The sequence below is a fragment of the Chiloscyllium plagiosum genome, unplaced genomic scaffold, assembly GCF_037043375.1.
Source record: "Chiloscyllium plagiosum isolate Xiang-an unplaced genomic scaffold, Cpla_swu_hap1 HiC_scaffold_44, whole genome shotgun sequence".
In the NCBI taxonomy this organism is placed as follows: Eukaryota; Metazoa; Chordata; class Chondrichthyes; order Orectolobiformes; family Hemiscylliidae; genus Chiloscyllium; species Chiloscyllium plagiosum.
The window spans coordinates 10,571,122-10,583,952 of NW_028270182.1; the positions used below are offsets into that span (position 1 = coordinate 10,571,122).

At 47.3% G+C, this 12,831-nt stretch overlaps 1 protein-coding gene across 2 annotated transcripts in view; it reads right to left on the reverse strand.

Annotated features, from left to right (window-relative positions):
• Positions 1-3,385: 3,385 nt before the first annotated feature.
• LOC122544340 (chloride channel protein ClC-Kb-like) overlaps positions 3,386-12,831 on the reverse strand; it is a 75,051-nt gene continuing 65,605 nt past the window's right edge. For both annotated transcript variants that reach the window (XM_043683535.2, XM_043683534.2), the window contains 2 exons: positions 10,502-10,588; positions 3,386-6,995 (listed from right to left, as the gene is read on the reverse strand). In XM_043683535.2, coding sequence (XP_043539470.2) covers positions 6,876-6,995; positions 10,502-10,588 — 207 coding nt within the window. In that variant the 3' untranslated portion in view covers positions 3,386-6,875. The remainder of the gene's footprint in view (positions 6,996-10,501; positions 10,589-12,831) is intronic.

A 12,831-nucleotide genomic window follows, 5' to 3' on the forward strand; every position in this document is an offset into this window, starting at 1 on the left:
TGGCCTCCTCCACTACCAGAGATCCTGTGCAGAACTGTGATAGAGTTTTGTGGGACGAGGAGCTAATTTGTGTTGATAAAGTTAGGGTGCAGATCAACCAGTGAATGGGGGAGCAGTTTGAGTGAATATCTAAGAACTTTTTAAATGCAGTCAATCATCTTTTTGGACATTGGATTTCTAGATCCCCAACCTCTCAGTAAAACATTTCTCCTCAAATCTCCTCTAATCTTTATATTAAATTGCTTTAAATCTATCACCAAAGCTGATCTGGACCAGCCCCATAAATGTTATGGCTACCAAGAGTAGACTAGAGTGTCATGATTCTAAGGCAATTCACCTCCTGACTTCTGGAAGCCTGGCCAACATCCACAAGACATATGTCAGGAGTGTGATGGAATATTTTCCATTTGCCTGGATGGTTGCAGCTCCAACAACACTCAAGAAGCTCAACGCCATCCAGGACAAAGCAAACCACTTGATTGTACCACATCCACCATTGACACATGGTAGCAGCAGTGTGTACCATCAACATGATGCATTTTAGCAACTCACCCAGGCTCATTTGGCAGCAACTTCCAATCCCACAACCTCTACCATCCAGAAGGACAAGGGCAGCAGAGCACCAGCCCTTGCAAGCTCCCCTCTGAGCCACACAGTATCCTGACTTGGAAATACATTGCGTTTCTTCACCGTCACTGCATCAAAATCCTGGGACTCACTCCCTAGCTGCACTGTACCAAATGGACTACAGCATTTCAAGAAGGTAGCTCACGATCACCTTCTCAAGAGCAATTAGAGATTAATAAGCAATAAATGTTGGCCCAGCCAGTAACTCCCATGTGATGTTAAAAATTTACCAGCTAATGACTCTCTCAGCTAAGGGAAACAGGTCCTTCCTATCCATTTTATTTCACACTATTCCAGATTGCAATTTTCTTTTAATTAAACCACTCACTATTTAATGGAAAATTGAACAATGCTCATCTTCTTTAATAACAGCTAAACCAATATCGTTTTACATAATTAAATATATCTTTATTAACCAATCAGGGTCTTGTACATCTCCAGGTTATAAAACAGGCAGATAATTATAATGATAGATTGTGCTAATTGGCATCAATCATTCCTGGAATTCCACTGCTGTCGGGAATGGGATTGAATCTACACTCAGATTATGTATTATGTAACTATTCCCTACTGGCTGTATTTCACTGGAAAAACTATCCTGCTTTTACTGGATGGCTTTAGCTGCAGTTACTGTCATGACTTATATTTTTGTAAGGTGTCTAGACTGCTCTAGCATGTGGTTTTGTTTGTGACCGCTGCTTACCCGATGGGCCAAAGGGTCTTTGACCTCTCTGAACTAGATTAGAGCAGTGCTGGAAAAGCACAGCAGGTCAGGCAGCATCCGAGGAGCAAGAAAATCGACGTTTCGGGCAAAAGAACTGTCAACATGAATCACAGTAACCTCATCTCTTTGATATTCAACAGCATTACCATTGTTGAATCTCCAATTATCAACGTCTTAGAGACTGGGCAGGGGCTTAGTACTGATCAGAAATGTAACTAAACCATCTGCATAGGAAGGATGTGGAGGCACTGGAACGGGTGCAGAGGAGGTTTACCAGGATGTTGCCTGGTATGGAAGGAAGATCGTATGAGGAAAGACTGAGACACTTGGGGCTGTTTTCATTAGAGAAAAGAAGGTTTAGGGGTGACTTGATTGAGGTGTACAAGATGATTAGGGGGTTAGATAGGGTTGACAGTGTGAACCTTTTCCCGCGTATGGAGTCGGGTATTACAAGGGGGCATTGCTTTAAATTAAGGGGGGGTAGATATAGGACTGAAGTTAGGGGTAGGTTCTTCACTCAGCGAGTCGTAAGTTCATGGAATGCCCTGCCAGTAGCAGTGGTGGACTCTCCCTCTTTATGGGCATTTAAGCGGGCATTGGATAGGTATATGGAGGATAGTGGGTTAGTATAGGTTAGGTGGGCTTGGATCGGCGCAACATCGAGGGCCAAAAGGCCTGTACTGCGCTGTATTCTTCTATGTTCTATGTTCTATGTTCTATAGATACTGTGGCTACATGTGCAGATCAAAGATTGGGAATCCTTCAGTGTGTAAATGACTTCCTGTCTCCCCAGAAGCCCATCATTCTCACCATCTACGAGACAGAGGTCAGGAATATGCCTGGATGTTACTGGGACTTGAGGGTTTCAGCTACAGGGAGAGGCTGAACAGGTTGGGGCTATTTTGCTTAGAGTGTTGGAGGCTAAGGGATGACTTTATTGAGGCTTATAACATCATGAGGGGCATGGGTAGAGTGAATAGCCAAAATCTTTTCCCCAGGGTAGGGGAGTCCAAAACTGGAGGGCATAGGTTTAAGGTGAGAGGGGAAAGATTTAAAAGGGACCTAAAGGGCAACTTTTTCAGGCAGAGGGTGGTACATGTATAGAATGAGCTGCCAGAGGAAGTGGTGGAGGCTGGTACAATTGCAACATTTAAAAGGCGCCTGGATGGGTATATGAATAGGAAGAAGTTCGAGTGATATGACCAAATGCTGACAAATGAGACTAGATTAATTTAGGATATCTGGTCAGCATGGACGGGTTGGACTGAAGGGTCTGTTTCTGTGCTGTACATCTCCATGACTCTGACTATCGAGGATGAAGCAGCCGACTCGTACGGCACCACATCCACAAACATCTATTCCCTCCACCACCGATGCACAATAGCAGCAGCGTGCACCAGTTCCAAGATGCACTGCAGAAATTTACCACAGCTCCTTCCATACCAAATTCCAAACTTGCAACTTTACAACCTAGAGAGAGAGAGAACAGCAGCGGATACATGGGAGCCCCAGCAATGACAGATTCCCTTCCAAGCCACACACCACCCTTCAGTGTCCCAGAACTCCCTTCCTAACAGTGCCACGCATTCTGCAACAACTCAAGAAGACAGTTCACTACCACCTTTTCCAGAGGCAATTGGGGATGGGCAACAAATTCTGGCCTAATCAACAATACCCACATCCCACTAATTAACTCTGGGAAATAAACAGACTTCAGAATAGATTGATTGCTGTGAGTTTTTCTACCTATCTCTTAGTCATCAGTTGGCACACTGTTGTCAACAGATGTACTAGTGAGCTGGCCCTCAATTCACCAAAAGCCTTACTGAAAACGGGGTTGGTGAGCATTGTATTCACAATTTTGGCAGTTAGATTAATTAAACCATTCGTATAAATCTTCTTTGAGAGCAGTTGTATCAGGGGTCCATACCAGAAAGCACTAATTTGTTGTTGTGACCAATTCCCTCTGCATGTCAACTCCGGGAAACAACTAAAAATCCTTTTGTCCCACCACTACCTTCAAGGATCTTGGGAATCCATACAGGAAAGCTAACACTGAATCAGTAAAAGGCTTTTCTAACGCATGAAAGTGTCAATTTATATTTTAAAAGTTATTACAAAACTCACTCTAACCACAACTGGTGATGCAAACAACAGTGTCCTTCAACAATCTCCAAAATTCAACAGATTTCTTCTCAAATCTCCCCTGATTTTTCTACCAATTACTTTCAATCTATCACCAAAACTGAACTGGATATCAATACTGTGGCTACCAAGTCTTTGTAATTCTGAGGCAATTCATTTCCTGAACCCCTCAAAACTACCAATGTCCAGTCAGCAAAAAAGATGACAATTCATAGGGTTGACCAGCAAGAGTAAGGGAAACAAGTAAGGGACTCATTTATCGTTAAGACTGTATAAGATAGGAGCAGGAGACAGCCATTTTGCCCCTTGTTCCGCCATTCTATATGATCGTGGCTCACCTGATTGTGGCCTCAATGCCACTTTCCCATCTGTCCTCCCATAAATCCTGAAAACTCCTGACCAGCAACAATCTGTTTAACTCAGCCTTGAGTAGAACCGATGACTCGGCCTCAACCAGACTCCAGAAGGTTCCACAGAGGAGAAGTTTGGAACTGTTTTGATGTTTGCTTACCATTGTTGGGTTAAAAATCCAGGACGTCACTCCATAACAGCACTATCTGGGTATCCCTAGCCCTCAAGGAATGCAGAAGATCAAGAAGGCAGCTCACCACACACTTCCTGAAGGGCAATTAGGACAGGCAATAAGTGCTGACCCAGCCAGCATTGCCCACATCTCCCGAACAAATGAAACAATAATATTAACTATTCTCTGAGAAGAAATTTCCTCTAGCTCCATCGCAAATGGGAGGCTCCTTGTTTGAAAACAGTGTGGTACACTCTCCCAACGAGGGGAAACAGCATCTACCCAGTCCAGTTGACTCAGAATCTTATGCATTTCAATAAAACCATCTGCCATTTTTCTAAACTCCAACAACAGTTCCTCATAACCCTTCACCTCAGCAGTCAGCCAATTGAAGGTTCGCCAAACTGCAATTAGAAAGTTCTTGCAAAGAGCCAGTATAGGTCCGATGGGCCGAATGGCTTCCTTCCGTGCTACATGATCCACCATGACTGCTTGCAGCTCAGTCTTGCACAATTTGGATGCGCAGTTCACAATGCCATCATTTGGAAATCCTATCCTGAAACCTGGACTGATCATTGAATCAAAAAATCCCTCCCACCCCCTCAAAAAAAAGTCTAAATTCCCAACTTTCTGTGGGGGTGTTTGTTACCTGTGTGAGAAGGTCAATATGACACAGGCATAGTGGACTGGGAATCAGAGTTATTCACTGCAGAATTACCAATCTCTGATCTGTTCTTGTAGCCACAGTGTTTATATGGCTGGTCCAGTTCAGTTTCTAGGTCAATGGTAGCCCCGTTGAGAGTCGAGGATTCTGGGACAACCATACCACTGAATGTCAAGACCTGGGGGGTACCGGTGTTGGACTGAGGTGAACAAAGTTAAAAATCACATAACACCAGGTTTATTTGAAAGCACTAGCACCGTTCCTTCATCAGGTTAAACAACCACCTGATGAAGGAGCAGCGCTCTGAAAGTTAGTGCATCCAAATAAACCTGTTGGATTATAACCTGGTGTTGTGTGATTTTTAATTGAATGTCGAGGGGGGGGGCGATGATTAGATTCTCTTTTGCTGGGAACGGGCATTGCCTCAGCACAGGTGTGGCATAAATGTTATTGGCCACCTATCAGTCCAGGCCAGGATATTGACCAGGTCTTGCCCCCTGTGGACGTGGAGTGCTCCTGTAACTGGGGAATGGAACTGTACACTGCATGTGATCACCAGCCGAAGGTACCCACCCTCAGACCTGGTGGAAAGGCCACTGATGGAGAAGCTGAAGATGGAACCTCACCCTGAGCAACTCCTGCAGCAATGGGATGGAGCCAACTGACCTCCAACAACCACAACCATTTCCTTTTTGTTCAACCCATCCAGCAGAGAGTCGCTACCGAATTCAATGATAGAATTTAGCTGCACTTTTGATCGAGAGCTGGATGGAGAAACAGTGTCACCGTGTGGCGAGACTGAGAACAGCAAGCACTACAACAACATCTTGCATCTTAGCAGCATCTCCAACAGAATGGAGGGAGGAAAGCTCAGATTCCGACGGGCAAAGGCATGCTTGTTGACAGGGGAGGGGTGAAGTGGGAGATGTGACATTGGCGGCACCGTGGCTCAGTGGTTAGCATTGCTGCTTCACGGCACCAGGGACCCGGGTTCAATTCCACCCTCAGGAGACTCGCTGTGTGGAGTTTGCGTGCTCTTCCCATGTCTGTGTGGGCTTCCTCCAGTGTTTCATCCCACAATCCAAAGATGTGCAGTTTACGGTGGATTGGCCTCACTAATTGCCCATAGCGTCCAGGGATGTGCAGGTTAGGGTGGATTGGCCTTGCTAAACTGTCCCATAGTGTCCAGGGATGTGCAGGTTAGAGTGGGTTGGCCTTGCTAAACTGTCCCATAGTGTCCAGGAATGTGCAGGATAGGGTGGATTGGCCGTGCTAAATTGTCCCGTATTGTCCAGGGATGTGCAGGTTAGAGTGGATTGGCCGTGCTAAACTGTCCCATAGTGTCCAGGAATGTGCAGGATAGGGTGGATTGGCCACGCTAAGTTGCCCCATAGTGCCCAGGGATGTGCAGGTTAGGGTGGATTGGCCACGCTAAGTTGCCCCATAGTGCCAAGGGATGTGCAGGTTAGGGTGGATTGGCCACGCTAAGTTGCCCCATAGTGCCCAGGGATGTGCAGGTTAGGGTGGATTGGCCACGCTACGTTGCCCCATAGTGCCCAGGGATGTGCAGGTTAGGGTGGATTGGCCACGCTAAGTTGCCCCATAGTGCCAAGGGATGTGCTGGTTAGGGTGGATTGGCCACGCTAAGTTGCCCCATAGTGCCCAGGGATGTGCAGGTTAGGGTGGATTGGCCACGCTACGTTGCCCCATAGTGCCCAGGGATGTGCAGGTTAGGGTGGATTGGCCACGCTAAGTTGCCCCATAGTGCCAAGGGATGTGCTGGTTAGGGTGGATTGGCCACGCTAAGTTGCCTATAGTGTCCAGAGATGTGCAGGTTAGGTGGACTAGCCATGGGAAATGCAGGTTACGGGGATAAGGTAGGAGAATGGGTCTGGGTGGGATGCTCTTCATGGGGTTGATGTGACTCAATGGGCTGAATGGTCTGCTTCCACTCCGTAGAGAAACTATGATTCTATTCCAGACACAGCATTGGGGGAACAGGGGTGGAGAGAGGGCAGCTGGGTGGAATGCAAGAGGTGAGTGACAGATTCATTTGCAACATGGTTTTCTCTGGCTTTTTCAGTAGTGGCTCCTGTCAATGGGAAGGCAAAGTGATCACTCTAGCAGTGTTCAATCAAGGCAGGGCTGGAGGGAGATTCCAACATCCAGGCATGGCCACGCTCCTTTAGCCTTCAGCTCTCCTTTGCACCTTCGTTGTGGATCAGGGTGATATTCTGAGGCAGGTCCTCCTCCTTGGAAAAGCTCCCCCTGGTAGAAGTCCCCTTCACACAGCTTTCAACCGCTGCCTTCAGCTGGAGAGAAGCACAAGGGAGTCACAGCGAGTAGCAGCACTCCATGTGGTACAGTACTGGTGGGGACAGGTCTGTCACTGTATAACACTGGGGTACAGTACTGGTGGGGACAGGTCTGTCACTGTATAACGCTGGGGTACAGTACTGGTGGGGACAGGTCTGTCACTGTATAACACTGGGGTACAGTACTGGTGGGGCAGGTCTGACACTGTATAACACTGGGGTACAGTACTGGTGGGGACAGGTCTGTCACTGTATAACGCTGGGGTACAGTACTGGTGGGGACAGGTCTGACACTGTATAACACTGGGGTACAGTACTGGTGGGGACAGGTCTGTCACTCTATAACGCTGGGGTACAGTACTGGTGGGAACAGGTCTGTCACTGTATAACACTGGGGTACTGTACTGGTGGGGACAGGTCTGTCACTGTATAACACTGGGGTACAGTACTGGTGGGGACAGGTCTGTCACTGTATAACACTGGGGTACAGTACTGGTGGGGACAGGTCTGACACTGTATAACACTGGGGTACAGTACTGGTGGGGACAGGTCTGTCACTGTATAACGCTGGGGTACAGTACTGGTGGGGACAGGTCCGTCACTGTATAACACTGGGATACAGTACTGGTGGGGACAGGTCTGTCACTGTATAACACTGGGGTACAGTACTGGTGGGGACAGGTCTGACACTGTATAACACTGGGGTACAGTACTGGTGGGGACAGGTCTGTCACTGTATAACGCTGGGGTACAGTACTGGTGGGGACAGGTCTGTCACTGTATAACACTGGGGTACAGTACTGGTGGGGACAGGTCTGTACCTGTCTAACACTGGGGTACAGTACTGGTGGGGACAGGTCTGTCACTGTATAACACTGGGGTACAGTCCTGGTGGGGACAGGTCTGTACCTGTCTAACACTGGGGTACAGTACTGGTGGGGACAGGTCTGTCACTGTATAACACTGGGGTACAGTCCTGGTGGGGACAGGTCTGTACCTGTCTAACACTGGGGTACAGTACTGGTGGGGACAGGTCTGTCACTGTATAACACTGGGGTACAGTACTGGTGGGAACAGGTCTGTCACTGTATAACACGGGTACAGTACAGGTGGGAACAGGTCTGTCACTGTATAACACTGGGGTACAGTACTGGTGGGGACAGGCCTGTCACTGTATAACACTGGGGTACAGTACTGGTGGGGACAGGTATGTCACTGTATAACACTGGGGTACAGTACTGGTGGGAACAGGTCTGTCACTGTATAACACTGGGGTACAGTACTGGTGGGAACAGGTCTGTCACTGTTTAACACGGGTACAGTACTGGTGGGGACAGATGTGTCACTGTATAACACGGGTACAGTACTGGTGGGAACAGGTCTGTCACTGTATAACACTGGGGTACAGTACTGGTGGGGACTGGTCTGTTGCTCTGTAACACTGAGGTACAGTACTTGTGTGGATGGGTCTGTTACTAAATACCTGATTAGGTTCTGTGAATTTATGTTCTATGATGTACGTGAACTTGGTGAGGAGGTGGAACAAAAGCCATTTGACATGTTACAGCTGGTAATGGGCTGGTAATATTGAGCTCCAGAAGCCTCTCGCACTGACCTCGATTGTTCGATTTTCAGGGATAGGACAGTCTAATCCCAGGTTGTGTGACACTCCAGTGCATCTCCACACAGGGAGTGCTGTGGAAGAATATCCGGCCAGCTGTGGAATTGCGTGTAATTTAAATTAACTGCAATACACCCTGATGCAGTCACAATCACCTCCGGCCATGCCTTGTCTGCAAACCTTTAGTTTGCTTTGTAAATTACTGTGTGAATGTCCATCCTGATCATTAACTCTTGATCTATCTCCATTACGCTCCCAAAGATTTGATTCAAATATTTCACTTGTACTCATCAGGACTGATGCAAGAATACCAAATATCAGCAGTAGCAATGAGTTCTACTGCATGAGAAAAGGGTACTAATTGGTTTGGCAGGTTAACTCAGGTTGATCGAGGCATACTGTGTAAATATTGCCCCCCATGCTTTTATTTAATTCAGAGAATGGAACTGGACATGGTCATTTTGCACAGGTCCCCGTGTAGGAACATTCACAGTTGTAGCAACCATATCAGACTGTATTCCACCTGATGGTGTCGTTCAGTGGGTAGCACAATTGCCTCTGAGACAGGTGACTGAGGTTTGAGTCCCAATCCAGAGACTCAGTTCTGGTCACCCTGGATATTATTAAATTGGAGAGGGCTCAGAAAAGATTTACCGGGAAATTGGCAGGAATGGAGGGTCTGAGTTATAAAAATAGGCTGGGACGTTTTTCACTGGAGCATAGGAGGGGTGACCTTATAGAGGTTGATAAAGTCATGAGGGGCCTGGATAAGATGAATAGCACGGATGGGGGAGTTCTAAACTAGGAGGCATAATTTTAAGGTGAGAAGGGAAAGATTTAAAAAGGACATGGGGGCAACATTTTTTTTAACACAGAGAGTGGTTTGTATGTGGAATGAGCTTCCAGAAGAAGTGGTGGATGCAGGTACAGTTACAACATTTAAAAAGGGGTGGCACGGTGGCACGGTGGCTCAGTGGTTAGCACTGCTGCCTCACAGCGCCAGGGACTAGGTTCGATTCCAGCCTTGGGTGACTGTCTGTGTGGAGTTTGCACATTCTCCCCGTGTTTGCATGGGTTTCCTCCGGGTGCTCCGGTTTCCTCCCATGGTCCAAAGATGTACAGGTTAGGTGAACTGGCCATGCTAAATTGCCCAGAGTGTTTGGTGCATTAGTCAGGGTAAATATAGGGTAGCGGAATGGGTCTGGGTGGGTTACTTTTCAGAGGGTCGGTGTGGACTTTCTGGGCTGAAGGGCTGTTTCCACACTGTAGGGGATCTCATTTAAAATACTTTTGGATCAGTACATGAATAATCGAGAGTGTGGTGCTGGAAAAGCACAACGGGTCAGGTAGCAGCCAAGGAACAGGAGAATCGACGTTTTGGGCATAAGCCCTTCATCAGGACTACTGGTTGGGCCAAAGGGTCTGTTTCTGTGCTGTATGACCCTATGACTTGACAACATTAGGGCTGACTGTCCTGGCTTGGAGTTGCTGCTCCTGCCTTTGGGATGACATTAAATGGAGGGCCCTGCCTAGTCTCTGAGATGGTTGTAAATAAACAATCCCCTGGCTGCTACTTGAAAGAAGAGCAAGTAAGTAGCCAATCCTGTACTTCTCGTTCAGCATCAGTCATGGCTTATCTTGTCAATATTGCACAGCTGTCTGCGGGATCTCACTGTGTACAAACAGCCTGCTCTGTTTCACACACTGCAGCAATAAACACGCTTCAAAAGCACCTCATGGGTGGCCTCTGAGGGCTCTATAGACTGTGAGAGGCGATATACAAGTGCAGGTTTTTCATTTTGTGAACCTCTACGATCTTGAATCACAGTATCTGGGGAAAGTCCCTGAGGGATGCCGGATACAGATTGCTGCCTTCCCTTACCTCTTTCAGAGCAACGACACCAACAAGTCTTCCAGTTGACGTCACGTAGGCTATCCTCAGTCCCAGGAGATTGAAGAGGTCGTAACACTGAAATCAAAGGAGTGCTTTTATTCATTTATTTTTTTAAAAAGCAGATAAACAAAGTTCAACCATCACCCGAAATGAGCTTTGATGTTTGTCTCTCCAACACTTTTGTAGCTTCCATCTTATGTAACCCGTAATATATATGTCTCTGCTGTGACATTCTGTCATATCAACTCCCATTCATCCATCATTCCTGACAGACCTAGACTGGCTTACCCCTCCCTGACTTAATCCCCTTGCTACCTCTGCAATTTCTTCCATCTCCACTCCCCCTCCAACGAGATCTGTCCAGTTCTAGCCTAACAAACAGTCATCAATCCACCATTGACGGCCATCCCTTCAGCTGCCTGGGTGCTGAAATTTCCTTCTGAAAATTTTTCCCACTCTCTCTTCTCGTTGAAACCTCCTGCTTTTCACCACCTTTCCCGCCTGTTTCGGCAGACAGCACTCCCTGTGAAGCACCTTGAGGATAGCTTCACAACATTAAAGGCGCTACATCGATGCAAGTCGGCATTGCTGTGCCTGAAGTTAATCAGTGATGGGTTGAAGGATTATGGGGAGCAGGCGGGAAAATAGAATTGATGCCAAGATGAGATCAGCCTTGACTGTATTAAACAGCACAGCAAGCTCGAGGGACTGACTTGCCTACTCCTGGTCCTGGTTTCTATGTTCTTAATATTTACCCTAACAGACGAAACCCATTTATCCCCCAGTTACACTGACATTGTACAGTGAACTTAAAAAGACTTACAAGGGGGTGTCAGGCCCCCTACGGTGAGCGACACTGTGAAATAATTCTTTTTTGTAAAAATATTCTTTATTTATGAAATTTCTATAAGTACAGCTCAAAACATATGAACTGAAAACAGAAAATGCTGGTGATCACAGTGGGTCAGGTAGCATCCATGGAGGGAGAGCAAGCTAAGGCTTCGACCCTCGATGACTCTTCGTCAGAGCTGGTGGAAACTGTGGTGGGGACAGCATTCCTGCAATAGTTCGGGGAGAGGGTGGAATGGTGAGGGAGAAAGGGTGTTGATAGTTCAGGTTAAGTGACTGGAATGTGAGAGTGGCAGAACAATGGTGAGTCTAAAGACTCGTAAGGACAGGTAGTCCCCCTGGGGTGGGGGGGGGGGGGGGGGGAGGGGAGAGAGGACAGAGCGTGCAACAAGCAAAGCCAGAAGAAAGGGAAGGAATGGGAGTGGGTTCACAATCTGAAGGTGTTGAACTCAATATTAAGTTCAGAAGGCTATAAAGTGCCTAGTCCGAAGATGAGATGTTTTCCTCTCAGTTTGTGCTGTGACTCACCGGAACACTGCAGCATGCCGAAGACGGACATGTGAGCATGTGAGCAGGACCCTGTGTTAAGATGACTGGCTACGGGAAGGTCGGGGTCCTGGACTGGAGGTGTTCTGCAAAGCGGTCACCCAGTCTGAGTTTGGTTTCTCCAATATAGAGTAGACCACATGGGGTGCAGTGAATGGAACGAGCAAGTGAATGGAAGAGGTGCAGGTGAAAAACCCTGCTTCACCTGGAAAGACTGTTTAGGCCCTTGGATGGTGAGCAGGGAGGAGGTAAAGGGGTACCTTCTGCAGTTACAAAACATATCGACTTGGACATTGTGGAAAAGACAATAAAACTCTGCTTTCCTCAGTTGAGCAGAATGCATGCTATTGTGCCACGTTCCAACTGCACAACTGTACTTTAACTATAAGCGCACAGCCTGAGGGGTTCCAGACATTACCAGCCCCTTGGGCCCACTAGGGCTCAAAGTGACCTTTCCCTCTCACACTTTGGCAGTGGCTATCCTAAGGTTTAGTTCGTCCCTCAGAATAAAGTCCTGGCCTTTGATACTAGGTAATAACAATGACTGCAGATGCTGGAAACCAGAGTCTAGATTAGAGTGGTGCTGGAAAAGCACAGCAGGTCAGGCAGCATCCGAGGAGCAGGAAAATCATCAGGAATGAAGGGCTTTTGCCCGAAACGTCGATTTTACTGCTCCTCGGATGCTGCCTGAACTGCTGTGCTTTTCCAGCACCACTCTAATCTAGATTCTGGCCTTGGATGCTGCCAGAATGTAATACTTAGTTCAAGACAACTTCTGGCAGTTGGAGACCCACATGTTTCAGGAAGATTACAGACTGTTTTTCATTCAGTCGATGGTCCTCCAAAGCACAGTCGATGATTGTCTCCATGTGTGTCCTGGGGAAAAGCCCGTAGAGTTCTGCGTCACTAGCTATGTAGGACAA